At 58.8% G+C, this 21,080-nt stretch overlaps 2 protein-coding genes across 3 annotated transcripts in view; one reads left to right on the plus strand and one right to left on the minus strand.

The window, feature by feature from the left end:
* Positions 1 to 7,396, minus strand: part of LOC139226195 (baculoviral IAP repeat-containing protein 7-like) — a 29,805-nt gene extending 22,409 nt beyond the window's left edge. Inside the window, exons 1-2 of the mRNA XM_070856826.1 lie at positions 7,378 to 7,396; positions 5,596 to 6,342 (exon numbers count right to left, since the gene is read on the minus strand). Of these exons, the coding sequence (XP_070712927.1) occupies positions 5,596 to 6,342; positions 7,378 to 7,396 (766 nt within the window). The remainder of the gene's footprint in view (positions 1 to 5,595; positions 6,343 to 7,377) is intronic.
* Positions 1 to 21,080, plus strand: part of cdr2l (cerebellar degeneration-related protein 2-like) — a 156,557-nt gene that overhangs the window by 73,348 nt on the left and 62,129 nt on the right. The gene's annotated exons all lie outside the window — the stretch shown is intronic.

A 21,080-nucleotide genomic window follows, 5' to 3' on the forward strand; every position in this document is an offset into this window, starting at 1 on the left:
TCAACCCTCCCCATTACTTCATCAAAGATCTCGGTCAAGTTAGTCAAAAATGATTTACATTTAACAAATCCATGCCGAATTCCACTTATTCGCCCATACTTTTCCAAATGGCAATTAATTTTGGCCCAGATTACTGGGCAGGATTTTAACTGGGAGGCAGGGAGGGAGCTGCAATACAGTTGGAAAAGCTGGGAGAATTTAATGGCAGGGCCTGATGGATATGTTTTTCTCTGTTGCCCGCCCGCAGCCAGCTAGATGGAGAGGATGGCTAACCGGCGGTCAGGCCTGTGGCACCAGGCCACAGCCAGGGAGCAGAGAGGAGGGAGGGGGGCCGGGGGGTTTCGCTGTCCATGGATTGGAGACTGGAAGGTCGGAGATTAGGGGCCAATCGGAGGATCGTGGGTGGGGGGGTCGGAGATTGGAGGGAGGGATGCTGGAAGGCCAGAGGGCGGATCGGAGATCAGGGGCCTTGGGGATGGGTGGGGGAGGGGGGGTTGGAGGCCGGGGTCGGGGGGAGGGCAGATTGGGTCCTTGGGGAAATTGAAGACCAGGGGCCGAGGATTGGAGGGAGGGAAGCTGCAAGGCCAGAGGGCGGATCGGAGATCGTGGCCCAATCATGAGGGGGGTGGGGGTGGGAGGTTGGAGGTCGGGGTGGATGGCAGATTGGGTCCTTGGGGGGTGGGGGGGAAATTGGAGACCAGGGGTGCCGGAAGGCGGGGGTGGGCCAGTGGCCGAAAATCAATGGCCTCGGTGGGGTGGGTGCGGGGAAGATTGGAGGCCATGGGGAAGGTAAGGGGCTGGGTGGGGGGAGATTGCAATGTTTGGGGCGGTGGAGACACGAGACTGAGGGGGGGTCGATGCAGGGACGCAGGATCCAGCAGGTACGTTGACCGGCAATGACCTCCTGGATTCATCAGTCCTCGTCCTCCTTTAGCTGCCGGGTTTCCCGAGGCCCGGGAAACGTGGCTGGCAATGTTCCAGCTGCACAGACTTCGGCAAGGTCCCGGCGCCGGCCACTCACCGCCTCTTACAGTGTAGGTATCGCGCTATGCAAACATTGACTGTGCCGCGCACTGGTGAGGCAGAGCAGCTTACGGGGATATTGCCGGCCGTCCAGAGTTACATGGTGCTTCCAAAGGAGGCACGCTGCCTTATTACAATATTTAAGTGCCATGCCCACCTCCTGCGAGTGATTTATCTTCCCATTCCCTGTCCTGCCTCCATTAAAACCAGAAGCAGGCGGATTGGGGCGGGGATTCTAAGTTCTGGTTTTTGGGGTTAAAGTTCACCCCATTATCTCTGAAGGTTTCCCCCACCACCGACATCAGGCTGACCGGCCTGTTACCCCCTCCCGTTTTTGAACAAGGGTGTAACATCTCCAGTCCTCTGGCACCACCCCCGTATCTAAGGAAGATTGGAAGGATGTGACCAGAGCCTCTGCAATTTCAACCCTTACTTCCCTCAGTGACCGAGGATGCTTCCCATCCGGACCGGGTGACTTTACTTTGAGCACTGCCAACCTTTTAAGTACCTCCCTTTTATCTATTTTTATCCTATTCAATTTCGCTACCGCCTCCTTCTTTACTGTGATATTGGCAGCATCCTCTTCTCTGGTGAAGACCGATGCAAAATACTCATTTACTACCTCAGCCGTGCCCTCTGCTTCCACAAGAAGATCTCCTTGCGGTCCATAATCTGCCCCATCCTTCCTTTGATGACCATTTTGCTCTTTATATGTTTAGAAAAGACTTTTAGATTCCTTTTTTATGCTACCTGCTAATGTATTCTCATACCCTCTCTTTGCCCCTCTTATTACCTTTGTTAGACTGCCTCTGTACTTCCTGTACTCTGTTTGGCTCTCTATTGTATTATGAACCTTACAATTGTCATCAGCTTCTTTTCTCTGTTTCATTTTAACCTCTATATCTGTAGTCATCCAGGGAACTCTGAATACCCTTCCTGTCCCCCTGGTGAGAATGTGGGGCCCGAGTTTGGTGAACTTACCGCCGGCTGACGGCGAGTTTTCTCGGCGGTCTCCATGTTTCCATGGTGCTCTCCCCTCCGAGCGAGTTTGGCGAGGCCCTCACGCGTGGAGCCCACTGCGTGGAGCCAGGTCTTACCTAGACGGTAAGTGTGAAGACCTGCAAGGAAAGGTTGGTGCACTTGTTTTCTTCATTTCTTTTGCAGGGATTTAGGTCGATGGGGTTTTCTGAAGGGTTTCTGGTGGATTTTTAAAAATAGTTTTGAATAAAAATGTATTTCTCCGTTCCCCCCTCCCTGGACTCAACTCTGTCCTCGGCGGTACTTTGCCGAGGATCGCATTTGCCGCCCAGAATGGGGGCTCCCGCCCGCTGCTGCCCAGAATCGGTGTGCAAGGCCCAATTTTGCCGCCGGGTGGTTTTTCCCACATTTTTTCACGAAACTTCTGACCAAAGTAATCATAGGCGGTCCCTCGTATTGAGGCTGACTTGCTTCCACACCAAAAAGGGATGAGTTCTCAAGTGTTTCAATGAAGGACCTAATATTCCAGATTCCGAACTACATCCTAAAGGATGGAAGATGCCTGTGTGTGGATTTTTTTAACGTGTGATGGCCGTTGCACACCAGCCACCACACGGGCTCGACAGAGCTAGGTCTTGGCTCAGTGGCAAGGGTTAACCAAGACAACTGGAGACCTGCTCTGCTCCATGACCTAGTGCGCACACATATCGCAGTTTGGGCTGGCCCGTGCTGCCCCTGGGCCCTTGCCGCTTCTGGGCCCCAAACTCACGCCTCTCCTGGGCCCCGATCACGTCATAATTATTATTAAATTATATTAAATGATCTCACCATAACCCAGGTCGGTGATTGGAGCGTGGGCAGGTACAGCAGGAGCGGTGAGTTCGGGGGGGCAGGAGTGGCGAGAGATCTTGAAGCAATGTGATTGGTCCAAAGTACTGTCAGGATCTCAGTGGTCCTTTGGGTGGAACTTAGGCCTTGCATCCACTCTTGTACCCGAACCATCTCTTCTTTGAAGGCCTCCCCATGTTGAATTGTTTGCCACCTGGACCAGATCCTTTTGATACTCACTGAAGTTCCCCCTCCTCTGGTTGAGTATTTTCACGTTTGATTGTTTCTTGTCCTTTTTGCATAACTATTCTAAACCTGATGATATTATGATCACTCTTCCCCAAATGCTCCACTTGCCCCACTTCATTCCCCAGAACTAGTTCCAGCACTGCTTCTTTCCTGATTGGGATGGGAACACACTGATCAACAAAGTTCTCTTTCTCAGAACTCTTTGCTTTATAAATCATAGGTGTGACCCCAACCGAAAGAAGCCTAAGGCAGATTGGGGTAACTTTCACTTTGGGCGATATCGAGTCTGCCGCTTGTTATACACAACGCCAGACTTTCACTTCTATTGAAGTGAACGGATGTGACAATCAGTGGGAGTGGGGGGGGAGGGGGGACGGCGGCCAATTCAATACCGACCAGTTTTACACCATTGGCCAAATATAAAATGAACCCTCCCCACCCCTACCCACAGAGAGAAGTGGGGCGGGAGAAGTGCAGTTTTAATCAAAGGTTTAAAACCAGCCAACATATTACATACAAATTTACAGCAGAGAAACAGGCCGTTCAGCCCAACTGGTCTATACCAGTGTCTATGCTCTACACCAGTATCCTCCCACTCTAATTACCTCTTCCCCCTCACCCCCCATCCCCCCTTACCCCATTCCCACCCCCCCACCCTCCCCATCCTGCATCCTTCTATTCCTCTGTCCCTCATGTGTTTATCCAGCTTCCCCTTAAATACATCGATACTATTCACCTCAACCCTTCCCCTGTGGCAGTAAGTTTCACATTCTCACCCCTCTCTGGGTAAAGAGGTTTCTCCTGAATTCTCCATTGGATTTATTAGTGACATCTTATATTGATGGCCCCGAGTTTTGCTCTCCCCACAAGTGGAAACTTCTCCTCTACTTCTACCCGATCCAACCCCCTTTTAATTTTAAAGACCTCCATCAGGTCATCCCTCAGTCTTCTGTTTTTTAGATGAGAGTCCCAGCCTATTCAATCTTTCCCGATGGTTCTAATCTCTCAGTGCTGGTATTATCCGTGTAAATCTTTCTTCTACCTTCTCCAGTGCCTCTGTCTTTTTTATAATAGCGAGACCAGAACTGTGCACAGTGCTCCAAGTGTGGTCTAACCAAGGTTCTATACAAGTGTAACATAAACTCTCTGCTTTTCATTTCTACCCCTCTGGAAATGAACCCCAGCGCTGTGTTTGATTTTGTTATGGACATTAACCTGTGTCGGTACTTTTATTGATTTGTATATCGGTACCCCCAGTTCATCTAACGATGACTTCTGGACGCAACATCGAGTTCAACAATTTCAGATCATAACCTGTGCCCATCTTTTGCCCCCCCCCCCACCCCCCCCTCTCAAGCTTATTTTTTTTTCTTTGTCTCCAATGGCAGCTGGTCATTATTCTGCCATTCACACCCTTTCCAGATTAACCATTTTCTAACTCCGACCATTACCATCTCAATTCGGCCCATCATCCCTTGTGTCTCTCTAATCTCTCCTGCCTTCCACCCTATCACAGACCTTCCCTTTTGTTCTTCCTCCCCTCCCCCTTTCAGTGCTTCTTAGGAATCTGTTCATTCCGAACACTCTCCAGTTCTGACGAAGGGTCATCGACCCGAAACATTAAGTCGGTTTCTCTCTCCACAGATGCTGCCTGACCCATTTTCAGTTTTTATGTCAGATTCCAGCATCCGCAGTATTTTGCATTGGTGTCTGTTCACCTACCCCCTTTTGACACTTGGGGGGTGTGGGGGGAAATTGCAGAGGGCCCCGTTTGGGGGCGATCACAGCCGCGAGGCGGGAGTTCCTGCGCCGGGCGCGAAATTGGGGTTACCGCCCCCGAGAGGAAGTGGGGCACAAAATAACAAGCTCGACTCCCTCTTTGTGGCACAAAGGGGGCGGGAGCAGAGGGAACGGGGCAGCTACGTAGGAGGGGCCCCTCCCCTTCTTTAAAGGCGAGGGCCAAGCTGCAGACTGTGCGGATCTCTGCCTGGACCACCAGGGAGCAGGGTATCGCGGCAACGAGCAGATTGCCGAGCTGGCAGGTGGCAGCACGGACCCTGTGCTCAAAGGTCACAACGCCCACGACAAGTAAGTCAGCCGATTTTCTATTCACGTGCACGCCACCTCCCCTTTAACGAACGCCACCTCCCCTTTAACGAACGCCACCTCCCTTTTAACTAGCGGCCTGCGAGTGGCCTACTGCCCCCTGACATCAGCTTCAGGACGCGATAGCGAATCTTTGCTCCTGTGGAATTTAGCGGGAGTCATTGGTGGCGATGCGCTCGGGTGAAAAGCCATTTGCCCCCAAATGACCCCAATTTCTCCCCTTTATTCCCCAAGGAGCTGGTGGCCTCCTTATTCTTCCGACCAAAACGTACCGCCTCGCACTTGTCTACATTGAGATTCATTTGCCAATGACACGCCCATTCTGCAGGTTTATTTTGTTCTGCCCTGCATTAACTCCGCCCCCAGTTAGGTGTGGTGCGCGGGTTGTGAAGAGGTGTGAGGCGTCCTTACCCGTGTAGAAGAAGCCGGCCCGGGCCAGGGGCGGAGGCTGGATGGTGATGGAGGCCGGCCAGTTGGTGAAGGTGCTGAGCCTCGCCTCCTCTGCCTCCATCTCTGCGTTGATCGGTGGCGCTGGCTCCTCCATGCTCATCCGCTGGAGCTGGCTCACGATTTGACCATCAACTGTGTCGGCCTCTTGCTGCTTGACGCCTGGGTCTAGGCCTCGCCTGTCGAGGTCGCTGTGGAGGTCGAAGGTACAGGCACAGGTGCGCCGGGGGCAGCCCTTCCCCCGCTCCGGCCTGGGTTGTCCGCCCGGTGACCAGCGTCTCAAGGCGTCGCCACGGAAACATGGGCTCCGGCCTGGCCGGTTCTGGAATGTTCTCAGCAGCTGGTCTTGCGGCCCAAGGCGCCGGCTGGGCGTTTCACTCCAGTGACCCTCACCGCGTCCAGTCGAGGGGTTGGGGAGAAGGGCACTCAGACCCCCGGGGCCTCGGGGTAGATTGGGACCCTCCTCGCTCTCCCGACAGCCTGCTCCTTCGGTGTCGGCAGGGCTGTGCCCCCGGCCCATGCACCGGGACCACCCGATGGGTTCAGCCAGCACCGAGACCTTAGACACGGGCTGAGACCGACCGGGATCCCCAAAGGCTCCTCCGCCAAGGTACCAGATCCCCACCGCGCCCCCTACTCCCAGGCAACGGAGCTGGTCGCCAGGGCAACACAGCCCAGCCTTGGCCAAGTCATGGGTCAGCGAGGGGTCACCTGTGGGAGGGAATTGCTTGCCGGTCTCAATTCTGTAGGAGTCGGAGAGGGTCACACTCCCCCTCCACACACTCCCCCTCCCCTCACTCCCCCTCCCCGCGCACCCCCTCCCCACACTCCCCCTTTCCTCCCTCTCCCTCCACACACTCCCCCTCTCCTCAGTCTCCCTCTCCCTCCCCACACTCCCCTTCTCCTCCCTCTCCTTCCCCACACTCCCCCTCTCCTCACTCCCCCTCTCCTCCCTCTTCACACTCCCCCTCTCCTCCCTCTCCCTCCCCACACTCCCCCTCTCCTCACTCCCCCTCTCCTCCCTCTCCCTCCCCACACTCCCCTTCTCCTCCCTCTCCCTCCCCACACTCCCCCTCTCCTCCCTCTCCCTCCCCCTCTCCTCCCTCTCCCTCCCCCTCTCCTCCCTCTCCCTCCCCACACTCCCCCTGTCTTCACTCTCCATCCTTTCCAAGTATTTGGGATTGCTCTCTGAGTCAAGCTTTATAACAACATCTTGGGTTGCTCTGACTCTATGAAAACGAGCGGCTACAGTGAGTTCGAGTCCAGCTTCACACCATTAGAGAACGCTGTAACCATGGCAACTCGCAAACAGCCTCCAACAACCTTTCTAACCAGTGCATGTATCTACACCACAGCCTCTTGTAACTTCCTTTTACTGATGTCACTTAGCACAAAGGTAAGCCGAATTTGCCAGAACCCCAAAAACCAGCAAAGTCACTGCGAAGTAAACGATGCCCCAATCCTGTAGGCCGACTGGTGGGACCCCCTTGCTGCTCCGCCTGGCTCCGGGAGTCTGGTCCCTGCGACAGTGCCCTGAACAATCGCTCAGACAGCGTACGAGGGAGCAGTGCTCGCTCTGTGACCTTCCCTTGTGTGGGTGCAGACTGATTCCATGTGATTGCAGCTAGCCGGGGCTGGAAAGAGCCAGAGTCACATTGTGCTGACCTGGTCCCCACACACACAATCCCAGCCTCAGCCCTTTGTGGTCTGTTTATTAATCACGCCACCATTCAAACAAAAACTAACGTTTGTACAGATAGTTCATTTCGAATATTACTTCAAAAAATCTATTTCCCTCGTCCAACGTTTCGATCTAATCTTCAATCATAGATTTTGCCTCAATCACTAACCCTGGCCGTGAATCCCACAGCCTCACCACTCTGTGTCTGGAGTGCACTCTCCTGTACCCCTGATCGAAATCTCGGACATTAAGGGGGAGAAATTGAGGTTATTCACGCCGTTAGCACCCCTGGGTCACGGCATCGCTAACGACTCCTGCTAAATCCGGTGGGAACTTAGCGACGGCGCTGTGGCATTGCGCACGGAGATCGTGACATCATCACCACGCACAGTGCCCTGTCAGCGCCCCGGACCCTGAAGCTGCGCGGGGCCAGGACAGTGACAGCTTCAGGGGGCGCGAACCGGGCGGCTAGCCGCTCGCAGGGCGAAGGTTAAAGATCAGGTGGCCGGCTGCTGCTGAATAACAAAGGTCCACTTTTCTTCTCTGGCAATTTGGACAAGGGATCCGTGCCACGATTGCTCAGCCCGGCTCGCTGCTCCCCGCTGGGCCAGCACCAACACTTTATATAATGCAGAGTTTGCAGCTTGGGCCCATCCCTTTCATTCTGGGAAGAGCCGTCCCTATACGGCCCAGTCCGCCCCGCTCCCAACCCGTCCGTCCCCGCTCCCAACCCATTCCCCCGCTCCCGACCCGTCCGACCCATGTGCCCTGCTCCCGACCCAGAGAGGGAATGAAACTCTTCATTTAGCATTCCTCTTCCTTTCAGGGGCGGTAAACCCAATTTATCGCAGGAGACAAGATTTCTGCGCCTGGTGAAATGTCCCGCACCTCACGAGTGCTGCTGCCCACAAACAGCTCGCCAGTTGCTAGGCCATAATCTCGTGCAGTACTGAGGGAGCGCCGCACTGTGAGAGGGGCAGTACTGAGAGAGCGGCATACTGTCGGAGGGGCAGTACTGAGGGAGCGCCGCACTGTCGGAGGGGCAGTACTGAGGGAGCGGTATACTGTCGGAGGGGCAGTACTGAGGGAGTGGTATACTGTCGGAGGGGCAGTACTGAGGGAGCGGTATACTGTCGGAGGGGCAGTACTGAGGGAGCGGTATACTGTCGGAGGGGCAGTACTGAGGGAGCGCCTCACTGTGAGAGGGGCAGTACTGAGGGAGCGCCGCACTGTCGGAGGGGCAATACTGAAGGAGCGGTATACTGTCGGAGGGGCAGTACTGAGGGAGCGCCGCACTATGAGAGGGGCAGTACTGAGAGAGCGGCATACTGTCGGAGGGGCAGTACTGAGGGAGCGCCGCACTGTCGGAGGGGCAGTACTGAGGGAGCGCCGCACTGTCGGAGGGGCAGTACTGAGGGAGCGCCGCACTGTCGGAGGGGCAGTACTGAGGGAGCGGTATACTGTCGGAGGGGCAGTACTGAGGGAGCGCCTCACTGTGAGAGGGGCAGTACTGAGGGAGCGCCGCACTGTCGGAGGGGCAATACTGAAGGAGCGGTATACTGTCGGAGGGGCAGTACTGAGGGAGCGCCGCACTATGAGAGGGGCAGTACTGAGAGAGCGGCATACTGTCGGAGGGGCAGTACTGAGGGAGCGGTAGTACAGAGGGAGCGGTATACTGTCGGAGGGGCAGTACTGAGGGAGCGGTATACTGTCGGAGGGGCAGTACTGAAGGAGCGGTATACTGTCGGAGGGGCAGTACTGAGTGAGCGCCGCACTGTGAGAGGGGCAGTACTGAGGAAGCGCCGCACTGTCGGAGGGGCAGTACTGAAGGAGCGCCGCACTGTCGGAGGGGCAGTACTGAGGGAGCGGTATACTGTCGGAGGGGCAGTACTGAGGGAGCGGTATACTGTCGGAGGGGCAGTACTGAGGGAGCGCCGCACTGTCGGAGGGGCAGTACTGAGGGAGCGCTGCACTGTCGGAGGGGCAGTACTGAGGGAGCGCCGCACTGTCGGAGGGGCAGTACTGAGGGAGCGCCGCACTGTGAGAGGGGCAGTACTGAGAGAGCGGCATACTGTCGGAGGCGCAGTACTGAGGGAGCGCCGCACTGTCGGAGGGGCAGTACTGAGGGAGCGCCGCACTGTCGGAGGGGCAGTACTGAGAGAGCGGCATACTGTCGGAGGGGCAGTACTGAGGGAGCGCCGCACTGTCGGAGGGGCAGTACTGAGGGAGTGCCGCACTGTCGGAGGGGCAGTACTGAGGGAGCGCCGCACTGTCGGAGGGGCAGTACTGAGGGAGCGCCGCACTGTCGGAGGGGCAGTACTGAGAGAGCGGCATACTGTCGGAGGGGCAGTACTGAGGGAGCGCCACAGTGTCGGAGGGGCAGTACTGAGGGAGCGCCGCACTGCGGGAGGGGCATCGCTGGACGCAGCAGAGCAAGATGCTACATGTTACCCCCGCCGAGGCGCCGTGCTCTCAAACTCATTAACGGGAGGCACAAAGCAGCCCAATTTCTCCCCCAGTGCCTCTATTTATAAAGCCCAAGATCCAGTCTGCTTTTTTAACTACTTTCTTGCCCTGCCCTACAACTTCAATGATTTATGCACATATACCCCAGGTCTCTGTTCATGCACCCCTTTATGATTGTACCCTTTAGTTTATATTTCCTCTCCTCGTTCTTCCTACCAAAATGTATCACTTCGCACTTATCTGAGTTAAATTTTATCTGTCACATGTCCGCCCATTCCACCAGCCTGTCTATGTCTCGAAGTCTATCACTATCCTCCTCACTGTTCACTATACTTCCAAGTTTTGTGTCATCTGCAAATTTTGAAATTGTATCCGACACCCACATCCAAGTCATTAATATAGATCACGGAAAGCAGTGGTCCCAGGACCGACCCCTGGGGAACACCACTGTATACCTTCCTCCAGTCCGATAAACAACTGTTCACCACTACTCTCTGTTTCCTGTCACTGAGCCAATTCCGTATCCACACTGCCACTGTCCCTTTTATTCCAGGGCTTCAATTTTGCTGCCAAGCCCATTATGTGGCACTTTGTCAAACGTCCTTTGGAAGTCCATGTATACCACGTCAACCACATTGCCCTCATCAATCCTCTCTGTTACCTCATCAAAAAGCTATCATCGGATATATTCAAGAGGGAGTTAGATATGGCCCTTACGGCTAAAGGGATCAAGGGGTATGGAGAGAAAGCAGGAAAGGGGTACTGAGGGAACGATCAGCCATGGTCTTATTGAATGGTGGTGCAGGCTCGAAGGGCCGAATGGCCTACTCCTGCACCTATTTTCTATGTTTCTATGTTAAATCAAGTTGGTTAACCACGATTTGCCTTTAACAAATCTGTGCTGGCTTTCCTTAATTAATCCAGACTGAAAATGCCTCTTAACTTTGTCCCAGATTATCATTTCTAAAATCTTCCCCTAACCCTAACCGAGATTAAACTGACCGGCCTGTAGTTGCTGGGTAGTTTTTGAACAAGGGTGTAACATTTGCAATTCTCCAGTCCCCTGGCACCACCCCTGTTTTTAAGGAGGATTGGAAGATTACGGCCAGTACCTCCGCAATTTCCACCTTTCGTTCCATCAGCATCCTCGGATGCATCCCATCCGGTCCTGGTGACTTAATCGGCTTTAAATGCAGCCAGCCTTTCTAGTGTCTCGTCTTTATCAATTCCTATCCCATCCAGTATCTCAACTATCTCCTCCTTTATTATGACTTTGGGAGCATCTTGTTCCTTGGTAAAGACAGATGCAAAGTACTCATTTAATACCTCAGCCATACTCTCTGCCTCCATGCATAGCTCTCCTTTTAGGTCACTAACTGGCCCCACCCCTCCTCTCACTACACGTTTACTATTTATATGTCTATAAAAGACTTTTGTATTCCCTTTTATGTTGGCTGCCAGTCTATTTGCATATTGTCTCTTTGCCCCTGTTATTTCCTTTTTCACTTCCCCTCTGAACGCTCTGTATTCCACCCAGTATAGTAATGCCACAGGATTGGATGGAAGAAATAAATGCACAAGAGGAAGTAAATGTGTCCCGCTTTTCCAAACTTTTAGCTGGAGAAAGGGGAGGAGTCGGTCCAATTAGAACCCTGTAATACTCGGGCTTTCTGTGGGGTATATAGAGAATATATGCTGGTCAGGAGTTTTGGCAGGGTCTATACCACAGGATTTGGAAAGGAGAATGGGCGAATTTTAAATGTCCAGAGTGGGTTGAATTGGATTTTAAATTGGCTCATATTCAGATATTTACCTTGACTGTTTTATGTAAGATTAGGCGAATGGAGGCAGCAAACTGCCCAGTGTACTCAATAGAATAATACAACACAGAATGAGGCCATTCAGCCCATCGAGTCTGCGCCAGTTCTTTTCGAAGAGCAACCCAGTTAGTCCTACTCCCCCGGCTCTTTCCCCATAATCGCTGCGGTTTTTTTCTCATTCAAGTATTTATCCAATTCTCTTTTGAAGGCTACTATTGAATCTGTAGCCACCGCCCCATCAGGCCGTGCGTTCCAGATCAAACCATTCCTTGAGTAAAAAGGTTCTTTTGGCAATCACCTTAAATCTGTCCCCTCTCGTTACCGACTCTTCAACCATTGGAGACAGTTTCTCTTTATCTACTCTGTCTAAATCCTTCATGATTTTAAACACCTCTTTCAAACCTCCTCTTAACCTTCTCTGCTCCAAGGAGACCAGCAAGGTGATTGATTTTATTCATTCCAAAATACGAGATCCATTTACTGGTCTTATGTCCGCAGTGAAAGGATTTCAAGCACTATGTTTGACACTGTTATGAGGTTTTGTTGCTGGGTGAGGACCGAGGGGCGGGAATGGTACCCCGTGGGATTGTATTGCAGGAGAGCCTGACGGAGTGGAGTGGAGCGGGGATTAACTTGTTCAGTGCGGATAGACCAGTGATGAAGCAACACAGGAAGCTTCGATTTATAACTGGAGAAGAAAAAAGCTGAAAGAATATTTCAGATATAGACTAAAGCAGCATTGTAGGGCTTTGTGGATTGATTATTCTGAAAGGAATTTAAAGATGATATTTTTAAACCAGTTTTTGAAGTTTAGTGTTGTAGGAGACAAAATTAACTTTAATTTCTGAAGCTAATAACTGGTAAAGCAATGACTGTAACAGTATAACAGAATGATCACAATGTTGTAAATGTCTTTAATACTTAATAAATCCAATTAAAAATAAAGCACCCGATGTGTCTGAGTCTCGAAGCTAAGTGAGGGCCCGGTCAGTGGGCCTAGTCAGTCGGTCAGTGGGTCAGTGGACCCGGTCAGTGGGGTCCGGCCTGGTCAGTGGGATCCGGCCCTGTCAGTGGGCCTGGTCAGTGGGCCGGTCAGTGGGCCTGGTCAGTGGGCCTGGTCAGTGGGGTCTGTCCCGGTCAGTGGGGTCTGGCCCAGTCAGTGGGCCTGGTCAGTGGGGTCCGGCCCGGTCAGTGGGCCTGGTCAGTGGGGTCCATCCCGGTCAGTGGGCCGGTCAGTGGGCTCCGGCCTGCTCAGTGGGCCCGGTCAGTGGGCTCCGGCCTGCTCAGTGGGCCCGGTCAGTGGGCTCTGGCCTGGACAGTGGGCTCCAGCCTGGTCAGTGGGCCCAGTGGGCCCGGTCAGTGGGCTCCAGCCTGGTCAGTGGGCCTGGTCAGTGGGGTCCGGCCCATTCAGTGGGGTCCGGCATGGTCAGTGGGCCTGGTCAGTGGGGTCTGGCCCGGTCAGTGGGGTCCGGCCTGGTCAGTGGACCTGGTCAGTGGGGTCCGGCCTGGTCAGTGGGCCTGGTCAGTGGGGTCTGGCCCGGTCAGTGGGGTCCGGCCTGGTCAGTGAGCCCGGTCAGTGGGCTCCAGCCTGGTCAGTGGGCCTGGTCAGTGGGGTCTGGCCCGGTCAGTGGGGTCCGGCCTGGTCAGTGGGCCTGGTTAGTGGGGTCTGGCCCAGTCAGTGGGGTCCGGCCTGGTCAGTGGGGTCCGGCCCGGTCAGAGGGGTCCGGCCTGGTCAGTGGGCCTGGTCAGTGGGGTCTGGCCCGGTCAGTGGGCTCCGGCCTGGTCAGTGGCCCGGTCAGTGGGGTCCGGCCCGGTCAATGGACTCCGGCCTGGTCAGTGGACTCCGGCCTGGTCAGTGGGCCTGGTCAGTGAGGTCCGGCCCAGTCAGTGGACTCCGGTCCGGTCAGTGGACTCCGGCCTGGTCAGTGGCCCGGTCAGTGGGACCGGTCAGTCGGTTCCGGCTTCGTCCGTGGCCCGGTCAGTGGACTCCGGCCTGGTCAGTGAGCCCCAGACTGGTCAGTGGACTCCGGCCTGGTCAGTGGGCCCCGGACTGGTCAGTGGACTCCGGCCTGGTCAGTGGGCCCCGGACTGGTCAGTGGACTCCGGCCTGGTTAGTGGGCCCCGGACTGGTCAGTGGACTCCAGCCTGGTCAGTTGGCCTGGTCAGAGGGGTCCAGCCCGGTCAGTGGGCCCAGTCAGTCGGTTTGGTCAGTGGGCTCCAGCCCGGTCAGTGGGTCCCAGCTCAGTCAGTGGGGTCCGGCCCGGTCAGCCCTGGGATGGAAGCCGAACTGACAACACCAGCTGCCGGAAACTTTTCTCACCACCAGAGGCTGCTCTCCCTCAATCCCTCTCCCTCCCCTTCCTCTCCCTCCCTCCCGCTCCCTCACTCCCTCTCTCTCCCCTTCCTCTCCCTCCCTCCCGCTCCCTCACTCCCTCTCCCTCCCCTTCCTCTCTCTCACTCCCTCTCCATCCCCTTCCTCTTCCTCCCTCCCGTTCCCTCACTCCCTCCCTCTCTTTCCCCTCTTTCTCCCTCCTCTCCCTCCCTCCCTCTCTCTGCTCCCTCTCCTCCCTCCCTCTCTCCGCTCCCTCTCCATCCACTCCTTCCCTCCCTCCCTCTCCCCTCCATCTCTCCCTCCCTCTTCCATCCCCTCCCTCACTCCCTCTCCCCTCCATCCTTCTCTCTTCCCTCCCTCCCCTCCCTCTCTCCCTCCCTCCCTCTCTCTCTCTCTCCATCCCTCCCTCCATCCCCCTCCCAGCCCCTCGCTCCCCTCCCTCCCTCGCTCTCCCCTCTCCCTCACTCCCTCTCCCACCCTCGCTCCCTCACTCATTCCCGCCTCCTCCCCTCCCTTCCTCGCTCCCCTCCCTCACTCTCCCCCTCCCTCACTCCCTCCCTCCATTGCTCCCCTCCCTCCCTCGTTCCCCGCTACCACCCTCACAACCCTCCCTCCCTCGCTCTCTCACTCGCAACTCTCGCTCTCCCTCCCTCGCTCCCTCTCCCTCCCTCGCTCTCTCCCTCCTCCTCACCCTCGCTCTTCCCTCGCCCTTCATCACACCCTCCCTACCTCCCTCTCCCTCCATCCATCTCCCTCCCTCACTCCCTTTCCCTCCCTACCTCACTCTCACTCCATTCCTCTCCCTTCCTACCTCCCTCTCACTCCATCCCTCTCCCTCCCCCACTCCCTCTCCCTCCCTCGCTCCCTCACTCCCTCCCTCCCTCCCTCCCTCCCACCTCCTCTCCTCCCTTCCTCGCTGCCCTCCCTGCATCTCTCCCCTCCCTCACACCCTCCCTCCTCCTCCCTCCATTGCTTCCCTCTCCTCATTCCCTCCCTCCCTCACTCCCTCCCACGCTCCCTCTCACTCTGGTAATCCCTCGCTCCCTCCCTCACTCGCTCTTGCTTCCCCCCTCCCTCCCTCGCTCCACCTCCCTTCCTCCCTCTCCCCCCTCCCCTACCCCCTCCCTCCATCTCCTTCCCTCCCTCACTCCCTCCCACTCGCCCTCTACCTCACTCCCTCTCACTCCAGCAATCCCTAGCTCCCACCCTCCCTCTCCTCCCTCCCCCTCCTCTCCTCAACCTCCTCCCTCCCTCTCCCCCTCCCTCTCCCCCTCTCCCATTCCGCCCTCACCCCCTTCCTCCCCCCTCTCACCCGTCCCCCTCTCCCTGCCTCTTCCTCCCTCTCGCTCCCTCCATCGCTCCCCTCCCTCTCTCCCTCCCTATCTCCCTTTCCCCCTCACTTCTTCTCCCCGCTCACTCGCTCTCCCTCACTCACTCCCCTCCCTCCCTCTCCCTCCCTCCCTCTCCCTCCCTCCCTCTCCATCCCTCCCTGTCCATCCCTCCCTCCATCCCCCTCCCACCCTCTCGCTCCCCTCTCCCTCCCTTGCTCTCCTCTCTCTCCCTCGCTCGCTCCCTCCCGTTCCCTCCCCCTCGCTCTCTCCCTCCCTTTCCCACCCTCCCTGTTGCCCTCTCCCTCCCTCTTCCTTCGTCGCTCTCCCTCCCTCTACCCCTCTCTCCCTCTCCCTCCCTCTCCTTCCCTTGCTCTTTCCCTCTCTCTCTCCCTCCCACGCTCCCTCACTCGCTCTCCCCCTCACTCGCTTTTCCCCCTCTCCCTCGTTCTCTCCCTCTCCCTCCCTCACACCCTCTCTCCCTCCCTCACACTCCCTCTTCCTCCCTCCCTCCATTGGTCCCTAGGTCCCTCCCTCTCCCTCCCTCGCTCCCTCCCTCCATTTCCTTCCCTCCATCACTCCCTCCCTCCCTACCTTCCTCACTCCCTCCCTTCCTCTCCCTCCCTACCTCCCTCTCACTCCATCCCTCTCCCTCCCTTCCTCACCCTCCCTCCCTTCTTCCTCACCCTCCCTCCCTCGCTTCCTCACCCTCCCTCCCTCTCTTCCTCACCCACCCTCCCTCTGGCTTCCTCCCTCCCTCACTCCCTCTCCCTCGCTCCGTCTCCCTCACTCCCTCTCCCTCCCTCCCTCACTCCTGGCTCCCTCTCCCTCACTCCCCCTTCCTCCCTCACTCCCCCTCCTCCCCTCCCTTCCTCGCTCCCCTCCACTCGCTCTCCCCCTCTCTCTCCCTCATACCCTCCCTCCATCGCTGCCCTCCCTCCTTCGCTCCCCCCTACCACCCTCACAACCCTCCCTCACTCGCTCTCCTCCTCTCACTCCCTCCATCGTTCCTCTCCCTCCCTCTCCCACTCACGCTCCCTCCCTCTCCCTCCCTCACTCCCTCCCACCCTCGCTCCTCTCCCCCTCCCTCCCTCATTCTCTCCCACTCCCTCCCTCTCACTCCCTCCCTCCCTCTCTCCCAATCTTTCCCTCCTCCCATTGCTTCCAACTCTCCTTCCCTCTACCTCCCTCCCACGCTCCCTCTCTCTCCCTCCAGTAATCCCTCGCTCCCTCCCTCACTCGCTCTGTTTCCCGCTCCCTACCTCCCTCTCCCCTCTCCCCCACCCCCTCCCTCGCCACTTCCCTCCCTCGCCACTTCCCTCCTCGCCACTTCCTTCCTCGCCACTTCCTTCCCTCGCCACTTCCCCCTCCCTCCAGCAATCCCTCGCTCCCTCACTCCCTCTCCTCCCTCCCCTCCCCCTCCTCTCTCCAACCTCCTCCCTCCCTCTCACCCCCCTCCCTCCCTCCCTCTTGTCTTTCTCCCCTCTCCCTGCCTCTCCCTCTCTCCATCGCTCCCCTCCCTCCCCTCCCTCCCTCACTCCCTCCCTCACTCCCTCTCGCACCCTCCTCCCCCGCCCAACCTCGCTCCCCCCTCCCTCGCTCCCCTCTCCCCACCCCTCCCTCGCTCCCACTCCCCACAACCCTCCCTCCCTTCCTTCCCCCTCTTCCTCGTTCCCTCCCTCACTCCCTCTCCCTCACTCCCCCCTCCCTCACCCTCCCTCCCTCTCCCTTCCTCCCTCACCGCCCTACATCGATCTCCCTCTCTTGCTCCCTCCCTCGCTCCCTCCCTCCCTTGTTCTCGCCCTCTCTCTCACTCCCTCCCTCCTTTGCTCCCTCCCTCCCTCTCCCTCCCTCACTCCATCGCTCTCCCCCTCTCCCTCCTTCACTCCCTCCCACCCTCGCTCCTCTACCTCGCTCTCCCACCTCCCTCTCTCACTCCCTCCCTCTCCCTCCCACTCCTCTATCGCACCCCTCCCTCTCCCTCCCTTTCTCTCCCTCCCCCCCTCTCTCTCCCTCCCACTCATTCCGGTAATCCCTCGCTCCCTCCCTCACTTGCACTGGCTCCCCCTCCCTACCTCCCTCTCCCCTCTCACCCTACCCCCTCCCTCCCTCTCCTCCCTCGCCCTTCCCTCTTCTTCTCACTCCGGCAATTCCTCGCTCCCTCACTCCCTCTCCCTCCCTCCCCCTCCCCCTTCCTTCCATATCCCCCTCCACCCTCTACCCCTCCCTCCCTCTTATCCCTTTCCCTCTCCCTCCATCGCTCCCCTCACTCCCCTCACTCCCTCGCTCCCTCCCTCATCTGCTCTCTCCTCTCGCGCCCTCCCTCGCTCAACCCTCCCTTGCTCCCCTCTCCCCATCCCCCTCCCTCGCTCCCTTTCCCCACCCCCTCCCTCGCTCCCTCTCCCCAACCCCTGCCTCGCTCCCTCTCCCCACCCCCTCCCTCGCTCCCTCTCCCCACCCCCTCCCTCGCTGCCTCTCCCACCCCCTCCCTCGCTCCCCCTCCCTCTCCCCACCCCCCTCCCTCCCCCCTCCCTTCCCCCCTCTCTCTTCCCCTCCCACCCCTAACCCCCTCCATCTCCCTCGTTCCCTCCCTCACTCCCTCCCTCACTCTCCCTCCCTCCCTCACTCTCACTACATCGCTCTCCCTCTCTCGCTCCCTCCCCCGTTGCTCACTCCCACCCTCCCTTGTTCTCCCCCTCTCCCTCCCTCCCTCCCTCCTTCGCTACCTCCCTCCCTCTCCCTCGCTCCCTCCATCGCTCTCCCCCTCTTGCTCCCTCCCTCCTCTCACTCGCTCCCTCCCTCCCTCCATCTCCCTTTCTCCTTCGCTATCCTTCCTCCGCGGTCCCCCCACCACCCTCACAACCCTCCCTCACGCGCTTCTCTCTATTGCTCTTCCCTCTCCCTCCTTCCCTCGCTCCCCCCTCCCTCGCTTCCTCTCCCCAACCCCCTCCCTCGCTCTCTCTCCCCACCCAGTCCCTCGTTCCCTCTCCCCACCCCTCCCTCTCCCTCTCCCCACCCCCCTCCCTCCCCCCTCCTTCCCCCTTCCCACCCCTACCCTCCTCCATCTCCCTCGTTCCCTCCACACTCACTCTCCCTCCCTCCCTCACAATCCCTACCTCGCTTTGCCTCTCTCGCTCCCTCCCTCCCTTGCTCACTCCCGCCCTCTCTTGTTCTCCCCCTCTCCCTCCCCTCCCTCCCTCCTTCGCTACTTCCCTCCCTCTCCCTCGCTCCCTCCATCGCTCTCCCCCTCTTGCTCCCTCCCTCCCTCCCTCTCACTCGCTCCCTCCCTCCATCTCCCTTCCTCCATCGCTACCCCACCACCCTCACAACCCTCCCTCACGCACGTCTTTCCCTTGCTCTTCCCCTCTCCCTCCTTCCCTCCATCCCTTTCCCTTCCTCCCTCCCTCCACTCCCTCCCTCCCTCTCCCACCCACGCTCCCTCCCTCCCTCTCCCACCCACGCTCCCTCCCTCGCTCTCCCCCTCTCCCTCCCTCCCTCACTCCTCTCCCTCGCTCTCCCCCTCCCTCCCTCACTCCCTCCTCTCCCCTCCCCCTCCCTCTATCGCTCCCCTCCCTCCCTCTCACTCCCTCCCTCGCTCTCACTCCCTCCCTCCCTCTTGCTCCCTCCATCTCTCCCGCTCCCTCCCTCTCTCCCTCCCCCTCCCTCCCTCCCTCCCTCCTTCCATTGCTCCCATCTCTCCCTCCCTCGTTCCCTCTCTCTCCCTCCCACTCACTCCGGTAATCCCTCGCTCCCTCCCTCACATGCTGTGGCTCCCCCTCCCTACCTCCCTCTCCCCTCTCCCCCTACCCCCTCCCTCCCTCTCCCTCCCTCGCTCCCTCCCTCTCCCTCGCTCCCTCTGACTCCGGCAATCCCTCGCTCCCTCTCCTTCCTCCCCCTCCTCTCCCCATTCACCTCCCTGCCCCTCCCAACCCCCTCCCTCCCTCTACCCCTCCACCCTTACCCCCTCCCTCCCTCTCCCTCGCTTCCTCTCCCTCCCTCCTTCTTGTCCCTCTCCCTCCCTCTATCGCTCCCTCGCTCCCTCCCTCACTCCCTCTCGCACCCTCCTCCCCTCTCCCACCCCCCTCCCTCGCTCCCTCTCCCCTCCCCTCCCGCCCCCTCCGTGCCTTCCCCTCTCCTTCGCTCCCTCCCTCACTTCCTCCTCTCTCACTCCCCTCTCCCTCACTCCCTCCCTCAATCCCCCTCACTCCCTCCCTCACTCCTTCACTCCCACTCCCTCCCTCACTCCCACTCCCTCCTTCACTCCCCTCCCTCACCCTCCTCCCTTCTCCCTCCTCTCCCTCCCTCCCTCCCTCACCCTCCCTCCCTCACCCTCCCTACATCGCTCTCCCTCTCTCGCTCCCTCCCTCCCTCCCTCCATCTCACTCCCTCTTGTCCCTCTCCCCGCCTCTCCCTCCATCGCTCCCCTCACTCCCTTCCCTCACTCCCTCTCTCCCTCTCGCACCCTCCTCCCCCGCCCTCCCTCGCTCCCTCCCTCCCTCGCTCCCTCTCTCCACCCCCTCCCTCGCTCTCTCTCCCCACCCTCTCCCTTGCTCCCTCTCCCCACTCCCTCCCTCTCCCTCTCCCCACCCCCCTCTCTCGCCCCTCCTCCCACCACCCTCCCTCTCCCCACCCCCCTCCCTCCCCCCTCCCTTCCCCCCTCCCACCCCTACCCTCCTCCATCTCCCTCGTTCCCTCCCACACTCACTCTCCCTCCCTCCCTCACAATCCCTACATCACTTTGCCTCTCTCGCTCCCTCCCTCCCTTGCTCACTCCCGCCCCCTCTTGTTCTCCCCTCTCCCTCCCTCCCTCCCTCCTTCGCTACCTCCCTCCCTCTCCCTCGCTCCCTCCATCGCTCTCCCCTCTTGCTCGCTCCCTCCCTCTCACTCGCTCCCTCCCTCTCACTCGCTCCCTCCCTCCCTCTCTCTCCCTCCCTCCATTCCTCCCTCCCTCCATTGCTCCCTCCCTATCTCCCCTCTCCCTCCCGCTCCCTCCCTACCTATCTCCCTCACTCCCTCCCCCACTCCCCCTCCCTCCTTTCCTCACTCCCCCTCGCTCCCACCTCCCTCACTCACTCCCCCTCCCTCCCTCACTCCCCACTCCGTCCCTCACTCACTCTTCCCTCCCTCCCTCCACGCTTCCCTCCCTCACTCCCTCCTCCTCCCTCACTCCCCGCTCCCTCCCTCCTCCCTCCCTCCCTCCCTCACTCCCTCCTCCCTCACTCCCCGCACCCTCACTCCCCCCTCCCTCCTCCCTCCTCCCTCCTCCCTCACTCCCTCCCTCCCTCACTCCCACCCTCCCCCACACACCCCCTCACTCCCACCCTCCCCCTCCCTCCCTCACTTCCCCCTCCCTCCCTCCCTCACTCCCCCACTCCCTCCCACACCCCCCATCACTCACTCCCCTCCCTCCCTCCTCACTCCCCATCCCTCCCTCCCTCACTCCCCCTCCCTCCCTCACTCCCCCTCCCTCCCTCCTTCACTCTGCCCCGTCCCTCCCACACTCCCTCCTCCCTCCCTCACTCCCCCCTCCCTCCCTTGCTCCCCTCTCCCACCACGCTCCCCCTCCCTCCCACCCTCGCTCCACTCCCCCCTCCCTCCCTCACTCCCTCCCTCCCCCCTCCCTCCCCCTCCCTCCCTCACCCCTCCCTCCCTCACGCCCCCCTCCCTCACTCACTCACCCCTCCCTCCCCCCTCCCTCCCATACTCCCCCCTCCCTCCCTGACTCCCCCCTCCCTCCCTCACTCCCCACCTCCCTCACTCCCCCCCTCACTCCCCCGTCTCCCCCTCCCTCCCCCCCCTCCCTCTCCCTCACTCCCCCTCTC

Source organism: Pristiophorus japonicus, chromosome 16 (assembly GCF_044704955.1).
Source record: "Pristiophorus japonicus isolate sPriJap1 chromosome 16, sPriJap1.hap1, whole genome shotgun sequence".
Taxonomy (NCBI): Eukaryota; Metazoa; Chordata; class Chondrichthyes; family Pristiophoridae; genus Pristiophorus; species Pristiophorus japonicus.